At 40.3% G+C, this 16,444-nt stretch overlaps 1 protein-coding gene across 2 annotated transcripts in view; it reads right to left on the minus strand.

Moving 5' to 3' along the window:
* Nucleotides 1-1,376: 1,376 nt before the first annotated feature.
* LOC115403865 (interferon-induced protein 44-like) overlaps nt 1,377-16,444 on the minus strand; it is a 15,715-nt gene continuing 647 nt past the window's right edge. Inside the window, exons 4-9 of one of the 2 annotated variants that reach the window (XM_030112895.1) lie at nt 16,305-16,444; nt 14,834-14,986; nt 14,484-14,655; nt 7,709-7,809; nt 2,529-2,697; nt 1,377-2,436 (exon numbers count right to left, since the gene is read on the minus strand). The exon at nt 16,305-16,444 is cut by the window's right edge and continues 56 nt beyond it. In XM_030112895.1, the coding sequence (XP_029968755.1) occupies nt 2,426-2,436; nt 2,529-2,697; nt 7,709-7,809; nt 14,484-14,655; nt 14,834-14,986; nt 16,305-16,444 (746 nt within the window). In that variant the 3' untranslated portion in view covers nt 1,377-2,425. Of the gene's footprint in view, nt 2,698-7,708; nt 7,810-14,483; nt 14,656-14,833; nt 14,987-16,304 lie in introns of both variants that reach the window. The other variant, XM_030112894.1, reaches the window with a different exon arrangement.

Raw genomic sequence — 16,444 nt, forward strand, 5'->3', positions numbered from 1 at the left:
CCAAAATGTTCGGAGTATTCCTTTAACTCTCGAGGGATGTGTTTTGGCTTGCCAACCTGAGAAACAGGTTATACACACAGCAAACATCTGCAGGGAAGATTTTATTTTGGACCCACGCCTCTCCACAGTGTACCATGCAGTTTTAAAGGATACTCCGAAGATTTTTGACCACTGGAAGATTCTGTGACTCATTCCAGAGCAGACCTGTCAATCATGTAGTCACGCCCCCTCATTACGAAAACTTTTAACGCTCTATAAAAATTTCAGTATTAATATATTTTGAGATTGACCACCTGATTTCTCTTCCTGATGATGAAATGCAAAAAAAAAAAAAAAAAAAATTGTTAGCTGTAGAAACTCAGCTGATCCTGTTTTATTGACGTTTCATTTTGAATAGGATCCATGGAGTCACAGCCTTTTTGGAGCAGCCGCTGGTGGACACTGTGATATTGCAAGTTTTTGACACGAACCCCAGGTTTTCAACGGAGGCGGTGAATGCGACTGCATTCACACCGCAAATGAAATCGCACGGCGCTAGACACTCGAGTTTTATCGCTGGTACAAATCATAGATCATTAATACAATGAATAGACCTTTCGTGATGTCACCCATAGCGTCCCGAAATGCCATTCTGAAGACTTCAGCGAGTCCAGCAGGACGTCTCCACATTGAACGTTTGAAACTGGATGTGATTAGTCCAGCCCGTCACGTGGTAAAATCAAGTGGACAGAGGAGGCGCTGTGATAGGGCGATTTATGCAAAACTTTAACTCCTAATATAAAATCAACAGATAATTTATGTGAAAATCAGTCTGGTGAAGCAGCACGGTTGTAGAAACTAGTGATAGAGATGAAAAACATGTTCTGAAACCGGGAACTTTATATGTTTATTTTCACTCTGAAAATCAGCATTTTTGTATGGGTTCCAATGACACCGGGGCTCTTTTATGAAACCAGCATCATCGCCCCCTGCTGGAATTTCCCTGGAATTACAGTTTGTTTGTTTTTTGGGTTTTTTTTGCACTTCTGCATTATCTTCATGCTTTTATGAGTGGAAGTTGGCGCTTGGTTCAAGTATGCAAAAAAACGTCCGCCGCTCGCCGCGGCATCACGTCACTACAAGCCTGCCAATCATTTCACTGTTGAACACGGCACATAATGGGAGTGTGTCACATGAGAGTGTGTCTGTTTGTATTTGTGTGTGTGTGTGTGTGTGTGTGTGTGTGTGTGTGTGTGTGTGTGTGTGTGTGTGTGTGTGTGTGTGTTACAGCCCTTGTTGCCTTGAAAAAAGACGTCAAAAGAGTCCAGCTCATCTTTGTGGAGGAGGTTTGCGACTCATTAAAATAAAAAAGCACTCATGGAGACCTTTTTGTCAGAGAGGTGATATTTATTTCCATAAGCAAAATTATGTAGGCTCTCCGTGGTTGACTTTCTCAATACATAATTACTATGCAGTGTGAACTGCATACAGAAAAATACAAGAACACATGTGGAGGTTAATATAAACAGAGGGGAGGGAGCAGGCACGACATGATAGATAATGGGTAACAGGTAACAGGATAATCGAATAATAGATTGGTAGTAGGAGAGAGGGAGACATAACACAAGAGGAAAGGAAACATAAACTAATGAGGAGGGGGAGGAACCCTGATTCAATAATTATTCCACATTTGAACATTTTCTTTGAATAAATATTTATATGACCAAAATAACAGCAGGAATCTTTACATTTGACATTCCTTAGGCCGTGTTTCCACCGGACGCGGTGAACGTGACTGCATTCGCGCGACAAATGAAATCATGCTGCGCTTCATGCTCAAATTTTATCACTGGTACAAAAATCCAAAAAACCCTCGTCACTCGCCGTGGCATCATGTCACTCCAAGCTTGCCAATCATTTCACTGTCGAACACGGCACATAATGGGAGTGTATCTGTTTGTTTGTGTGTGTGTGTGTGTGTGTGTGTGTGTGTGTGTGTACTGATCGATGGTGTGGTTTTTGTTCTTTTTTGTTTTTATGACTGTTTTTACTGTTCAGCACTTTGCATTGTTTTTATGAATATAAAAAGTGCTTTTACAAATATAGACTGAGACTGAGATGCTCCACCTGCCACCATCGCTGCTCTGTATTTGGCATGGAGAAGTCAGCTCCGGCTGTGGGCGAGGCGCCGGCATCGCTTCTGGATGCATGCTGCCCTACGGAGGCAGTATGAGCTCGGTGAGTTCCACCATCTTCTGCAGGAGCTACGCCTGGGGGACGGCCTGTTCCAGCGCTACTTCAGGCTGACGCCCGGTTTCCGCCAGACTGTGAAATTCACTTGTGCAGAGATGAATAATTCATCTCATATCTGGAGAGCAACTTTAATTCATTTGATTTATTAATCGAGAACTCAGCAAATTGTGATCCTGCTGACATTGTTAACATTTCAGTTCTGTTTTCAGCTGTTAAATGTTAGTGTTTTTATTATCACTGTTTTCAGTCATGTTCCATGTTGTGATTGATGGTGATGTCCTAAGTGCCATCGTCATCTGGGGCAGACTGGTCATTCAGGAAGTCTTCTCCGTAGTCAAGGATCTTTCTCATTGCGCTCAGTATCAGTGAATCCGTCTCATCCTCTGTATCGATTTCTGAGCTGTAGTTCTTGACTGGGAAGATGCAGTTCATTGGAATTCCCAGCACAACATTCACTGCTTCCATCTAAGTTTGAACAGAAAATTAACTGTTTGAGAGATTATCATGGTCAGACTATTTTAATTCACTTCAAAGACCCACTCCAATGAAAACCATGTTTTTCACATGTCCATGTGGCATTTTTCTGATGCTACAGGACAGCTGTTGTGAAAACTATGCTCAACGTTGCATTTCTGAATATTTCTGTATTCAAATTGCTGTGAATCATAATCCAACCAGAAAATTCAGAAAGAAAAAGTTAAATTTAGTACGGAATTTCATCAAATTGTGAACTTTGGAGAAACACAAAAACATTTTTTTAAACCCCCACTTTGTTTCGTGTGTATTGCACTGCATTTCAGGATAAATAATTTTCTGCAAACTAGCCCCTTAAACATTGGACGTCGTATGGACGTCCAGATCATGTCCATATTGCGTCGGTCCGTCCAAGACCAATTATCGACCTATTTTGGACGTCCAAAATAGGTGCGGTATTTGGACGTCTTATTATTACCCAATTTCGACGTCTAGATGACGTTGAAGATCTGGACGTCGAAATTAGGACCCAATATCGACGTCTACATGCGATTGAACATTCGAAAGTCGGGGAAACTTTATGTTCCTTGATTAAAAGTGTTTACCATCTGAAAGAGATGAGATGACGTATTATGTATGAAACGGGTTTTGATGTATTTTATTGTTGTTTTATTTTGAAGGGCGACAGACAGGAAGTTCTGTGTCTGTGTTCACTTATTGGCTGCCATAATGTATATTAGCTTGACTGAGTGAACCCGGAAGTGGAGGTGTGTCAGATGCGTACACTTTACTGCGAAAACCATGGAGCTGGAGACGCTGCTGTCGGGCTAATTAAGTGTTTTTCCCTTGATCGCTAGTCCAGCGGTTGTCGGGGAACCCTGATTCCTGTTTTGTGGACCGACGGTAGTCTGGAGCCACCTTGGACTGGCCGGTCACAGTCCCTTTTGAGGGCAGTCAGCACCATAGCATGCTGGGACAGCGGATGGAGGAAGAGTTAGCTGCAGATTCGTCACTGGTCCGGTATTTTGAGTACTGTGAAGTTTTTGCAATAAAATATGTTTAAAAAGAATTGGATTGTGATCGTAGTTTCCTGTACCTGTGAATTTTGCTGTACCTTGGCTTGTCAGGAGGTTGGTGCCGTCTTTACGCATTTCGAGTTAGCATCTGCAGGTGATTGATTCAAATGAAGTAATAGGAAAATAACCTTGGACTCAAAACAACGTTGATAGTAAATGGTTGAAGTTGTGTCGTAAACTCACTGTGGATTCAACATTGAAATATCAACATTCTTCAGATGTATACACTCGTCAGTATTTTTAAAATCATGACTTATAAAAATTTTCCTGAAATATGTCAGTTGAAAAACGTTATTTCAACATCCAGACAGCGTTGATAATTTACCATTGGAAAAGTGTTTGTGTGAACGTTAACCCCGCCTTGTATTTATTTTTCTTTGAGTCTGTTTGTTTTCATTGTCTCGTAAAGATAGAATTATGTCTAACAAAAGAGCCGCCCAAGCGGTTAAATTTAGTACGTAATTTCATCAAATTGTGAACTTTGGAGAAACACAAACATTTTTAAAATCACCACTTTATTTCAGGATAAGTAGTATTCTGCAAAATAGTGGTCATCCTCCCGTTTACAGAAGGTTTACACAATAAACTAACAGCTCAACAGGTAACGCTAAGGATCGCTGAACAGTAAGTCGTGAGTTCGAATCTCGAGCGTCTCCCGTGTGTGATAAATGCTGAAATAACTGAAAGAATATACCGCGAATTCGGGCCGCAAACCCGGAGGTTTTGGTCAACTTAAATTAAATTTTCCCCTCTTTTTTTGGCCCTTGTCTGAAGGTCCTGGTGACGTCGATACCCGACGTCGAAATTACGTAAAAAAAAAGACATCATCTGGCGTTACATTCTGCACCTTGTGGGGACGTTGCTGGGACGTCCAACAATGACCTTAAAAAGACGTTGATTCAACGTCTTTTTGCTCAGTGGGTATGTGGATATGGGAGTATCTAATTATCTCCAAACCAACTGCAAATCACACGAAAGTGAAATGGGCAAGTAAATGTTATTGTTTTGAATGTGAAATAAGGCCAAATTGTAAAAAAACGGCTGTTCCGCTTTAACCTCAGATACAAGGGGGAGAAATTAGCCGATTGAAGAGAATTGAAGGATCTAACTACCGTATTGGCCCGAATATAAGACAATGTTTTTTTCCAGAAATTGGATCCTCAAAAGTGGGGTCTTGTTATAACCGCGGACTTACGGTAGATGGTCAATACGCATCCGCGCTGCTAGATGGAGCCAAAGTATCACTGACCAGAGAGCGAGTGGAGCGATGAAATGAGATCAAACGATCTGATGAAAAATGGCGGATCATCTGGAACAAAGGGGCTGAACGCTGGACAACTGAGCAAACAACAGAGGCGAAGTTATGATACCAACTTTAAACTGATGGTGATCAACGCAGCAGGAGATCTGGTGGAGCAGAGCCTCGTTCTTATTGGAGAGCACAGAAAAAACGCCTACAGATGCTAACACTATGAGAAAAGCTTTCCGTGGTCCCAAGAGCGACGCTTCAGAGAGACTGATAGAAGGGTGAGTGAATACGTCACTGAAAAACGGAAAGACGGAATGTCCACCACCAGAGCCTGATTCAGCTGAAGGAACTGGAAAGTTATTTGCATCATTTATGCAGTTTGGACCCCTTGAGGCTTCTTATTTGTTGCTTATTTTTTTCTTATTTTGGGAAAGAGAATATATTTTTTTATTCAATACTGTAGTAGTATTTTTTCATTTTATATCTCGTGAAATGTTACCTCAAGTTGTGAGTTTTTGAGTTTATAATAATTGTATAATAAAAAGTTGTTTTATGAGTGACCTTACTGTCTTCAGCATTTTTTTTTTTTTTTCACAAAATGATCTTTGAAAAATAGGGGTCGTGTTATAATCGGAGTCGTCTTATATTCGGGCCAATACGGTATATTGACACCTAAGCACCTAAAGCCAGAGGGGCTGAACTTAAAGGTAATATCTGATGGGCGAAGTTGCATTGCCAGTTTATTAATGGGGTAGCATTCACTTTTTGATATATTAGTTTCATATCCTGAAAATAAACCAAATATATGAAAAAGGGAGATAAGATGTGGAAAAACAGACCTGGGATTTGTAATATACAGTAATAAATCATCCACATACAGTGAAAGTTTGAATTCTGTTTGAAGCCTGGTAATACCGGTGAAATCGGAGGAAGACCTCAAATAAATTGACAGGGGCTCAATGGTAAGTGCGAATAAGAGGAGCGACAGAGGACAGCCCTCCCTGCAGTCTCTATTCAGAGTGAAATATTTAGATATAACATTATTGGTGATGATACTAGCATATGGTGATGTGTAAAGGAGCTGTATCCATGATATAAATTCACTGCCAAATCCAACTTTTGATAGAACAGCAAACAAATATTGCCATTTGACTCTATCAAATGCTTTTTTCTGCATCGGCTGACAAAATTATTTCTGGTGTATTGGTGGTACCCTTAGAGTAAATTACATTCAACAGGGTGCGAACATTATAAAACGGCTGTCGCCCCTTTATAAAACCAGTCTGTTGCTGAGAGATAATACTTGGAAGCACTTTTTCCAAACAATGAGCAAGAGCCTTAGATAGTATTTTACAATCTACATTAGAAATAGGTCTGTATGAGGAACATAAATGTGGATATTTTTCTTTTTTTAGAAGAACACTAATAGAAGCTTGTTTTAATGTAAGGGGTAGTGTGCCACAAGACAAGGATTCTACATAAACTGAATATAACATCGGAATGAGTTTTGTGTGAAGTGTTTTAAAGGAGAACTATGCAAGATTTGCTTTAGTGCTCCCCCTACTGGTCTCCTGTGAAAGCTCACTGTCGTAAACAGTCTCCGCATCACCCCCCATCCCCCGCCCCCGCCTCCGCCCCCGGGTGCAGCGCCGTCCCACTCCCGTTTCCTTTTTTTTCTGCTAGACAGACAAAGGTTTTTTCTGTCTTTTTGGTTCTGCCATCCGTGAGCACCTAAGGGTGGCGTTGCTAACGCTAGCGAAGGTTTTACGTGCTTTTATCCTTGTACTCCCGTATGAGTGCCGTAAAGCAGGTTTGTTCTCACGAGATGTAGTCGGGTCTGCTCCCCTGCGAGTTGCAAGTGCTGTTTTCAGGACACAAACCCCGGGGGGAGTGGAGGGACCGGCAAATCACCGTGACAAGTCTTTGTTTACCCCCACAGTGATTCTGAAACACATTTATTGAGGTAAAAAAGTTGCATAGTTCTGCTTTAAAGAACTCCACCGGAACTCCATCTGGACCCGGCGCTGTATTATTATGTATGTTTTGTGAAGCCAAATTAAGTTCCGCAACTGTCAATTTTGAGTCCAATTGGTTAAAAGTATCTGAGTTTACAGTAGGAAATATAAGCCCATCTAAAAAAGCTTCCATATCTGTTGAGTCAGGGGGGAATTCAGATCTATACAAGGACTCAGAAAGAAGAGAATAAAGAATTAATAAGGGAAGGTTCCTCCACCAAGGCACCAGAACCACTTTTAATACGAGGTATTAGTCTGGATGATGCTTGGCGGCGCGACTGATGAGCAAGTAGTCTGCCCGATTTATCTCCATGTTCGTAGTATCTGCAACGTGAGTGTAATAAGAGACACTCTGCCTCATTGGTAGTAATGATGTCCAACTCTGTCTGTATGGCAACTCGACATTTAAGAGATCAGCAGATAGGACAGTTGCAAGCTGTTGGTCTAGGGATTTAAGATCAGCTGATAATTTATGGATTTTTGATGTCCTTTTTTTACATGTGCAGAGTATGACATTATCTGGCCTCGTAAATAGGCTTTCAAAGATTCCCCTAATAACGTCATTGAGACAGGCTGTGATTCAGACTGATTAAGGCTGATGAAACCTCGACACAGATCTGATGCTGCACTGGTCGTCACCAGCTCATGGAATCTCACCATACCTGCTTTTTGATGTACTTGCTCTTGTAGACATTCTTCAGGTCTTTGTTGACTTCAGGGCAGGCTTCATCGATTTTGGTGAGAACAGCAATTTGTGGGATTCCTGCCAAGAAAGAGCAGAAACCATGGAAATTAGTCTCAGAATTTAAACGAATGTTTGACATTCAAATGTTTAACCTGGAAACTATCAAATCTCTTCCCAGAGTTTACTTTGTCTTTTTTTTCGTGCTGTCAGTCCAGTACATTTCTTAAACTAATCAATGACAACTCTGACCAAAATTAATAGTGCTGAATCATCTCATTTGTAAACTTGAAATCAACACAAAATCACCAATTTGATGCCGAAAAATGTGTTTCACATCAGAAAACACTCTGAAATGTAGAAATTGAACCATCCAACATTTCTAAATTGAGATGTTCAAGGGAAGGCCAGTCCCGTTTTCTCTTTGGGTGTTGAACAGTCCAGAACATCGACGTTACAGGAGGATATTTGTAACATTTTCAAGTTTCAGATGTCACACCCCCTACCTCTGGCTCCAGCTAGTGGCAGGACTTTCTTTTGTTTTCTCCCTGCTTTCTTCTGGGCGTGGTCTTGTGTGGACTGGTGCAGGGAAGCAGTTGATTACCTGAGTGCATTCACCTGCAGTGGGGCGTGGACTAAACCTGATAAAGCTGGTTCAGACCACAGTGCAGCGTTGGACTGTGAAACTACCAATAGTCAGTTGAACCTGTGTTGCTCTGCTGCTCTAACCAGTTTGTCCTCTGCAACATTCAGGAATCACCCTGCTGATGACAGCAGTCCTTTTTTTTTTTTTTTTGAATAAGATGTGTGTTTTGTGATGTGCAAGATATCTCATCCTCGGTTTGAATGCTGCATCCTCTGCTTTCTACAAGGAGGCTTCATGAAAGGAAAGACATTTGGATCAAGGTCCAGAGTATGATCTACATCTAGAAAGTCAACAGTATTTTGAGGGGAATGAGCTGATGATACACTGGTCATGTACTCCTGGCAGGAGGCTTCAGGACAGACACGTCTGGACATATCCTCGATGCACATTACATGTATTATAAGTTTTTCTGCTCCATAACAAATGCATATCTTCACTCTACATGATTTAGCCAAGATGGTGACCAGTGTCATCACAGATTACTTGAAAAGGTAATCCAATTACTGATTACTCATCAAAAAGGTAATCTAGTTACTTTACTGATTACTTCAATATCAAAGTAATTAAGTTACTTTAAAAGTAACTTAGGTACTTTTTACCGATTTCCTCCCTTTGCTGCCGCAACGTAAGAATGACAACTGGCTTTAGGTGTAATACAGGATTTTCTATTTGCTTTGAGTTCCGGGTGGATCATCAAAATAACTGGTGGGTCTGTTTGTCAATCATTCTGACGAGCTGCTTTCGTCAAGCTGCTGTGTGCTCTCTCCCAATCACGTTCTACGTATTGCGCATGCACATTCAGAGTGTTTATGTAGCCGGTGAGCTTCCATTTCAGCTAGTACTTACCAATGGCAAGTCTGACATAATGAAACTGTTTCGTAAAATCAGCTTTATGAGCGAGGCCGATCGCAGAAACTGTAAACAGAGCCGTGCACGCCCGGGGAAGATGGGTCGCGCTTGCACGCTTCCGCCACTGATAGGCGTTTCCTGGGAGAAGCAGGAGAGCACTGTGGATGGTCTGGCGCGTGCGCGTTTTTGAAAAGTGAGTAACAGACATTTGGCTTCGTCTTTTCAAGAAAATCCGGTATTACACCTTCAGTATACGTGACCCGGCGTTTTGTCCTCCTCTGGGAAAACGTGACATGCAACGTCACTCCCAAATGCAAGAGAAACATTTTCTCCTAGAAATTCACTTATACATATTAGTCAGTTAAATGTGCTGTTGCACCATTGTTCCTGAAGGTGGCCCTCTAAGATTAGATAGGTGGCTGAAGCCAGCCTGTTGGTGTTATGTTCACGGACTGTTGGAGAGAGTTTGAGTGGAGAGTTTTGACGTGGGTTACGGCTGCAGCAGTAGCCCTGTGTTAATTGATTGTCTGCTTGGCCTCAGTAAAATAAAAAAGCCATTTGGAACGACCCAGGGACATCTTGTGCTTCGTGGATTGCAGAATGTTACAATATATTATGAGGTAATAACAAAATAGTAACGCACAGTCACTTAGGAAACTAACTTTAATCAGATTAATGGTTTGGAAAAATGAACGCGTTAGATTGCTCATTACTGAAAGAAAGTAATCAGATTAAAATAACGCGTTAATTAGTGGCGAGTCAGTGACAACACTGATGGTGATTGTTAAGTGTGAAACAATTTCAACAGTGAACAATCTGAATAGCAGGAGAACACAGTCTGTAGTCTGAAATTTCTCTGCTCAAGGATGAACACACAGGATTTACGTTGATGTGGGATGAGGCACAAAAGTATTTCAAAAACATGACATGAACATCATAAAGCCCTTTGGGGAATGTTCAAGAGTTGGAAAAGCACACTGTAAACCTGGATAAGTTGAGTTTACTTGAAAAATACTAGTAAACCGGTTACCTTAAAAAAAGTAAGTAATGAAAGATGAAAACTCAAGTTAATTTAACTTAAGATCATAAGTAGCTAGAATTATTGTGGAAGCCGATTCTACTGAATATTTTCAATTAAATAAATGCAATACCTATTTTTTACAACTTAAAATATTGGGTTATGGTAATCATTTTGAAAAATAATATAACTCTCCTTTTTCAGTTAAATGGATTTCATTCTGAGTCATGTTCACTTAAAATTTTTTGTAAAGCAAATGATCACATGAAATAATTCCACTAAATGTTTTAGGTTATTTTGTCCTTGAAGTGATAAAAGTCACAATCACACAAGAAACAAAATACAAATCAAAGCCATTTATTTATTTTCATCAGAAATTTACATGAAAGATAACATGTTGCCTCAAGAACTTAGAGCAACTTTTAAAATTAACATGCAGAGACCTCCAACCTTAGTTTTTTGGAACATGTTAGTGTGTATGATCAAAACTGCTTTGTAGAGACTTAAAAGTACATCTAGTGCTTTTGCTGTTCTCTACCATGTCAATTTGTCATTGTCTATGGTTAAATATGCACAAACATAGTCAAAAAATTTGAAGAAAAAAAATACATTTAAAAAAAATAAGGATCAAATTTTACAAAGGAACAAGCAATTTTTAATAGGTCCTACAGTTCTGTTGGAGGCCTCTGCTTAACATTCACAACTTTTAAACTGTGATAAATGAATTCACTTAAGTCATGAAATAAGTTTAATCATTAATACTTAACAGTGAAAACATTGTGAATAAAAACTTGTCAGTTTCAACTGCTAGTATTTATACTTGTTTTTTTGTTTGAACAGCTTTTGGATTACAAGCACACGCCTCTACATACATAAAGCTAAAATCCTTATTGACAGTATCAAAATTGACTTTTCTTCTAAAAGAACAGCCCAGCAACTCTGGTAAAACTTCAGCTTCAACACCATTATGGTTTTAACAAAGGCACTTAAAAGATGTGCATTTTAATACAGGGAAAATTTTCTCAAGACTGTATCAGTCTGCAACCATAGCAACTTCTACCTATTTGCACGTAACTGTCATTAAAAGAACGTTACATAACATTATTTAAACACCTACAAATCTAGGACTACCTGTTTCAAGCTGAAAAAAAAACACTAGATGGTTTTAAGTGTTTGCAGTCCTAAAATGACATGAATTGTTTTACCAATGGTTTAGTAAACATATAAGCTCTGATAAACAATGAGCTTCCTTTGAATACTGAAACAGAACTTCACATGCTCTCAAGGTCAGACTCCAAAGCTCTGCATTCACACAGCAGATCACTCAAGATTTCCTCCCTAACTTCTAAGATCCCTTCTGGCATAACATGTAAAACAGTGAGCATCTACTCAAATGGATCTCAAACCAGGCACCTTGGATTAGCAGGACTTCTTTTAGAACCCCTTTTACACGGCAAGCTGATTTTTCAAAGTTTGAATTTTTGGTGCCAGTCGACCACCTCCCAGCTTAAGCAACACCTGCTGAATGAAGCTGACGGTGTTTTTCATGCACTTTGGGTAGTCTAAGTGAAGGGCATAAATGAGTCCAAAAAGGAGGCAAAAAGCATGAGGCAGGTTGGCCAACCTATCCATTACCATGCTCCCTTCCAGGACAATCCCAACTCTGGATGGGTTGAGCTGAGAGTCTTTGTGATCAACACAGATGATTCCCACAGATGTTTGGCTGAAGGAGTCCATGTCACTTTCATCCTAACACAAAAAACAAAACAAACAAAAACAAATCGAGAAGAAAAGGGCATTATAATACTGTAACACAGGGTTAAGTTGTACCAAAGATTAACAATAAAACCTGTAAAATCACAGCAAAAACTCTGGCATTTGAGAAAGGATCAAGACAAACCAACATTTCTTAAAACAAAACAACAAATTCACATGTCACAATTTGTCATAGTGTACCGTTTATTGCGCTCATGTTTGGAGATTTATGGTTTTTTGTTTTTCTGTTGTTCTGTTTAGTGGTTTGCTTAATTGCTGTGAAACTTTGTTTTTCACCTTAACATTACATTTCCCATAAAAAAAAAATTCCAGCAGAGAGAACACTCAAAATTAATCAAATTATGGTTTAACTATTTAAAGAAAAAAAAAAGCTTTCCAGTTACATTTTTTAAAACAAATTCTGTTACTTACATTGCAAAACCTGAAGAATGCAGCAGGATCATCCCCCAAAATGACAGGTAGCCCCCGAATACACAGGTATCTCAAGTCAGTGGGTTCAGTGGTCTGCAATAAAATGGACAGAGATCAAAATACAGTTTGTTAACACAGTTTTAAATGATGATAAATAATCCTAAAGGTCAAAAAAGAGCATTGAGAGCAAAAAGGAGTTAACATGAGAAAAATTTACAAACCTTCATCTTCCACAAAAGCTCCGCCAAGATCTGGCCAGTAAGGCCTCTCTTCTTCCTGAAGAGGTCCATAAGGCATGGAGAAGAACGGTCCAGTTCACCAAAGAAGTCCTCTTTCAGGTTTCTACCTACCACTCTGGTGAACTCAAGGAAAACCTGAAACATAAATCATGAATAAACCATTTAAGTTTGGTTTTGACATGACTGACAACAAAGTGTTACTGTCTTCCACACCTTGTTGCTGATCCACAGTTTTAGTGTGAATGCGGGTTAAGTGCACTTTGAGTGCATTGAGTGAATGAAACGTGCACAGACAATCATGATGCAAACATGGGAATGGCTGTGTTCTTGCATAGCTTCCATGTTTAAGCCTGTAATGTTTCAACAGCACTCCTCTTTTTTCACAGTCAAAAGAACAATATTTACACTTCCAGAGCATTTTTTTCTGTGGACCATCAGTACAATTAAGTATGGGAGAACTAAATATGGATCATACACTCATTTCATCAAATGCATTTCACAAAAGACTCAATATTTTGCTCTCAGCAATTTCTGCAGAATATTTTTCTCTTTTTTGTGGGGATAGCTTTAAGGAATAATTAAAAAACAAATAAACAAGAAAGAAAGAAAATATTAGTTTTAAGAAAACTAGAATTTAAAGTGTCAGTGTTTTTTCTTTCTTAAATGAACACTTTGATTTACTCCCTTGTAATCCCTCTTAACACACGCAGTTCTGCACCCACGTCTGTCACCTCTCAAAGACACCTTATTGACATAATAATACGATGACAAATACCGTAGGGTAAATCGCTGCAAAAAACAAGTGAAGCAACACAACAGAGGGAATAATTTCTAATAAAAACTGTGTAATGCTGTATTTTTCTAGTGAGGGACTCGAGACGTCTCCCTCACCTGTAGCAGCAGCAGGTGCTGGGCTGCATATACAGGCTGCAGTGACATCGTCCACTCATCACACAGTTGAGATGGTTAGAAAATATGGTACGAATATAGTTGAGCACGACTGCCCAGGTAAAGTCGAAATGAGAAACACGGTTTCTACTAAAAGAGATAATTCAAACACTTACTCCATGCTGGCTCTCCTCTCTCCGCTGTTGCAAGTCGCTGTGCGCCGAGCAGCCGTGGCATTTCCGCTTCAGAGGGAGGGAAAGCCGTATTCAATTCCGGGTGGAAGACGGCCCGTTGGCTGTGTTCAATTCAACTTTAACTCTACAAAAATACACTATCTAAAAGCAAGAGGCGCGTATTAGAAGTGAAAGGGGATGAAATCCAGTGGCTGGATGGAAAAATGTGCTCTTCCTGCCTCGTTAATACTGCAAAACAAGTTAACCAAGGGAGCGAAAACGCTCGATTAATACGCTCAGCATCCCTCGCTGTCACAGTCCTTTGTGACACTTGTAGATTTTTCACACAGTGATGTCAAACAAACGGTCCAAAAGATTATTTCCTCCAAACTTACAAAATCCTTCACCGGGAGAGAACCACGCGTCCGAGAGTCCAATAATCGGCACCAGCTCAAGGTTTGGTTTCGGTTCCGCGCCCATCCCAACAGCCAATCAGTGAGCCCCACTTTCTTTTGAATCGGAATAGGGGCGTGGTTAAGACTAAAACTACAAATTTTCAGTCATTTCAGCTTAAATTTATTATTGCATTCAAATATGCACCCAAATTAGTAAAGTGTGCTTGAATTCCTTGAGTAATGGAACAGAACTTTTAAATGTATAAGCATTGTACTTGAATTTTTAATTGGAGATCAAATCTGGGTTTACAGTGCACGATATCAGTTTATCATTTACAAAATATATACATCAACTCTTACCTAACTCACTGGCTGCTTCTCTGACGTCCCGTATCTTCTGAACGACTTTATCATCCATTAGTGCTTGTGTGTTGGCAGGAACAACACAAACTAGAACACTAACTTTATCATTCTTAGTTGGTGTACCGTTGTAGAAGGGGTCAGTCTCAGACAGGGGACAGCCAGGGTTGAACTGAAAAAATGAAAAAAAAGTTACATTTATTCCGTTTATTCCTGCAGTTTTCAGCTTATGTGCCATAAAAATACAAATTATTCATTTCGGTCAGAATTTCAAACATTTATTGCAGAGCTGTGCTGACTGTTTTCAATTAATTAAGTCTGAGGGAAATTCCTTGGTGCAGTTGTCTCACCTTGTATCCTTCTATGATCTTTCCTTTTAAGATCAGTTTGATGTCTTCGATATTTACCCCTTCCTTGTCGCTCTTCTCAATGCCCATGGTGTCATTGAAGATGAAGGGATAAAAGGTTCCAGGATCTTCTTTCTCGATTTTATAACTTTTATGCTGCAAAGTAAAAAGTCATAATGTCATGACAATGTCACCATCTGCTCTCAGGTCCAGTCAGCTTCTCACTCGACCACACTAGTTCTTTTTGTAAATTTTCATAACACTTTAAAGGGGCACAGCGCAGTTTTAAATATTAAATTATCAATTATTCACACCCACACACGTTTATACCTTTGCCTGATGGGCAGCAAGAGCTATTTTTGCAAGATCGCAGTCGCTCCCATTTCCCTGAGCAGGGCACTGAAGGCACAGCAATATGAGTGATTCGGGTACGAATCACTCTGAGCATGACGTAATGCACGCTCCCGCTGGCCTGGTAATCCTAAGTTTCGCTTTGTCCGCCATTACTCCGCCAGATGCTGAGCAGCAACAACTGAGCAGTACTGAGGATGGATCTCCCAGAAAGTAAGAACAGACCGGCTTCTAGCACTGCCACAGCTCCAGCACAGACCCCACCAGGCAAAAGAAACTTAAATTTTACTCGAGCGCTGCTAAAAGAGCGAGGAAGGAGTTCCCCTCTTCTGTGCACGTACATGGGCACAAGCCAAAGACACGAGCTTTTCACTAAGCTACAGTTACGCCTAAGGCCTGCAGGGGTCGGTGTTTCGCATAAAACGAGCAAACTGCGCTGTGCTCCTTTAAGCACCCGGTATAACACATTATAAGTAGTTATAAACACTCCTACATGATCACAATGCTTTATAACTCACTATACAGCACTATACAGCATAGGATTAGGGTTAGGGTTAGGTCCTGGCATTGTGATCATCTATGAATGTTTATAACTATAGCTACATGTGTTATAATGGCATTATAATGCTTTATAAATGTACTTATAATGTGTTATACAGGGGGGCTTCAAATAAAGTGTTACCTAAATTTTCTTTTCTTTTGTTGTTTTTCCTTGTAATCAGTAGAAGTGCTCTCCTCCAGGTAAAGACAGTGTCTGTCAGGACCCTTCATGTCCCACTCCTCTGGTCAGGTCTCCCATCCTCTCCTGTGTCCTTGTCCTTCACTGTGTGTCTCATCAGTCCCACCTGTTGTCTGTGTCGGCCTCACCTCATGTCCTCCCCACCCTGCCCTGCTCTCCTTGTGTGTCACCGTTGGTCCATTGTTTATCTGTATGTGTGCATGTCAGTCGGTGTAGTCAGTGCTCTTCTGCCGCCTGTGTTTGAGTCCCTCAATCTGTACTCCGACGGTGTTAAAACAGAGAAGAAGTTCCCCATCTTCACACAAATATTGAACGGTACATGATAATAACAAAATGAATGAATACAATTTAAGTTTTCAATATATTAAAAAAAAATTCCCATACCTGTTTGGTAAAGCTGCCATCATAGTGAGTTGCTGCCAAAGCTCGAGTTGCAATTCTCCCTCGTAGAGTGCTGTCAACAGAGTTGAGGAAGCTGGACTTTCCCGCGCCTGGTGGTCCATGCTGCAGAATTCTGAGATGTT

Source organism: Salarias fasciatus, chromosome 17 (assembly GCF_902148845.1).
Source record: "Salarias fasciatus chromosome 17, fSalaFa1.1, whole genome shotgun sequence".
Taxonomy (NCBI): domain Eukaryota; kingdom Metazoa; phylum Chordata; class Actinopteri; order Blenniiformes; family Blenniidae; genus Salarias; species Salarias fasciatus.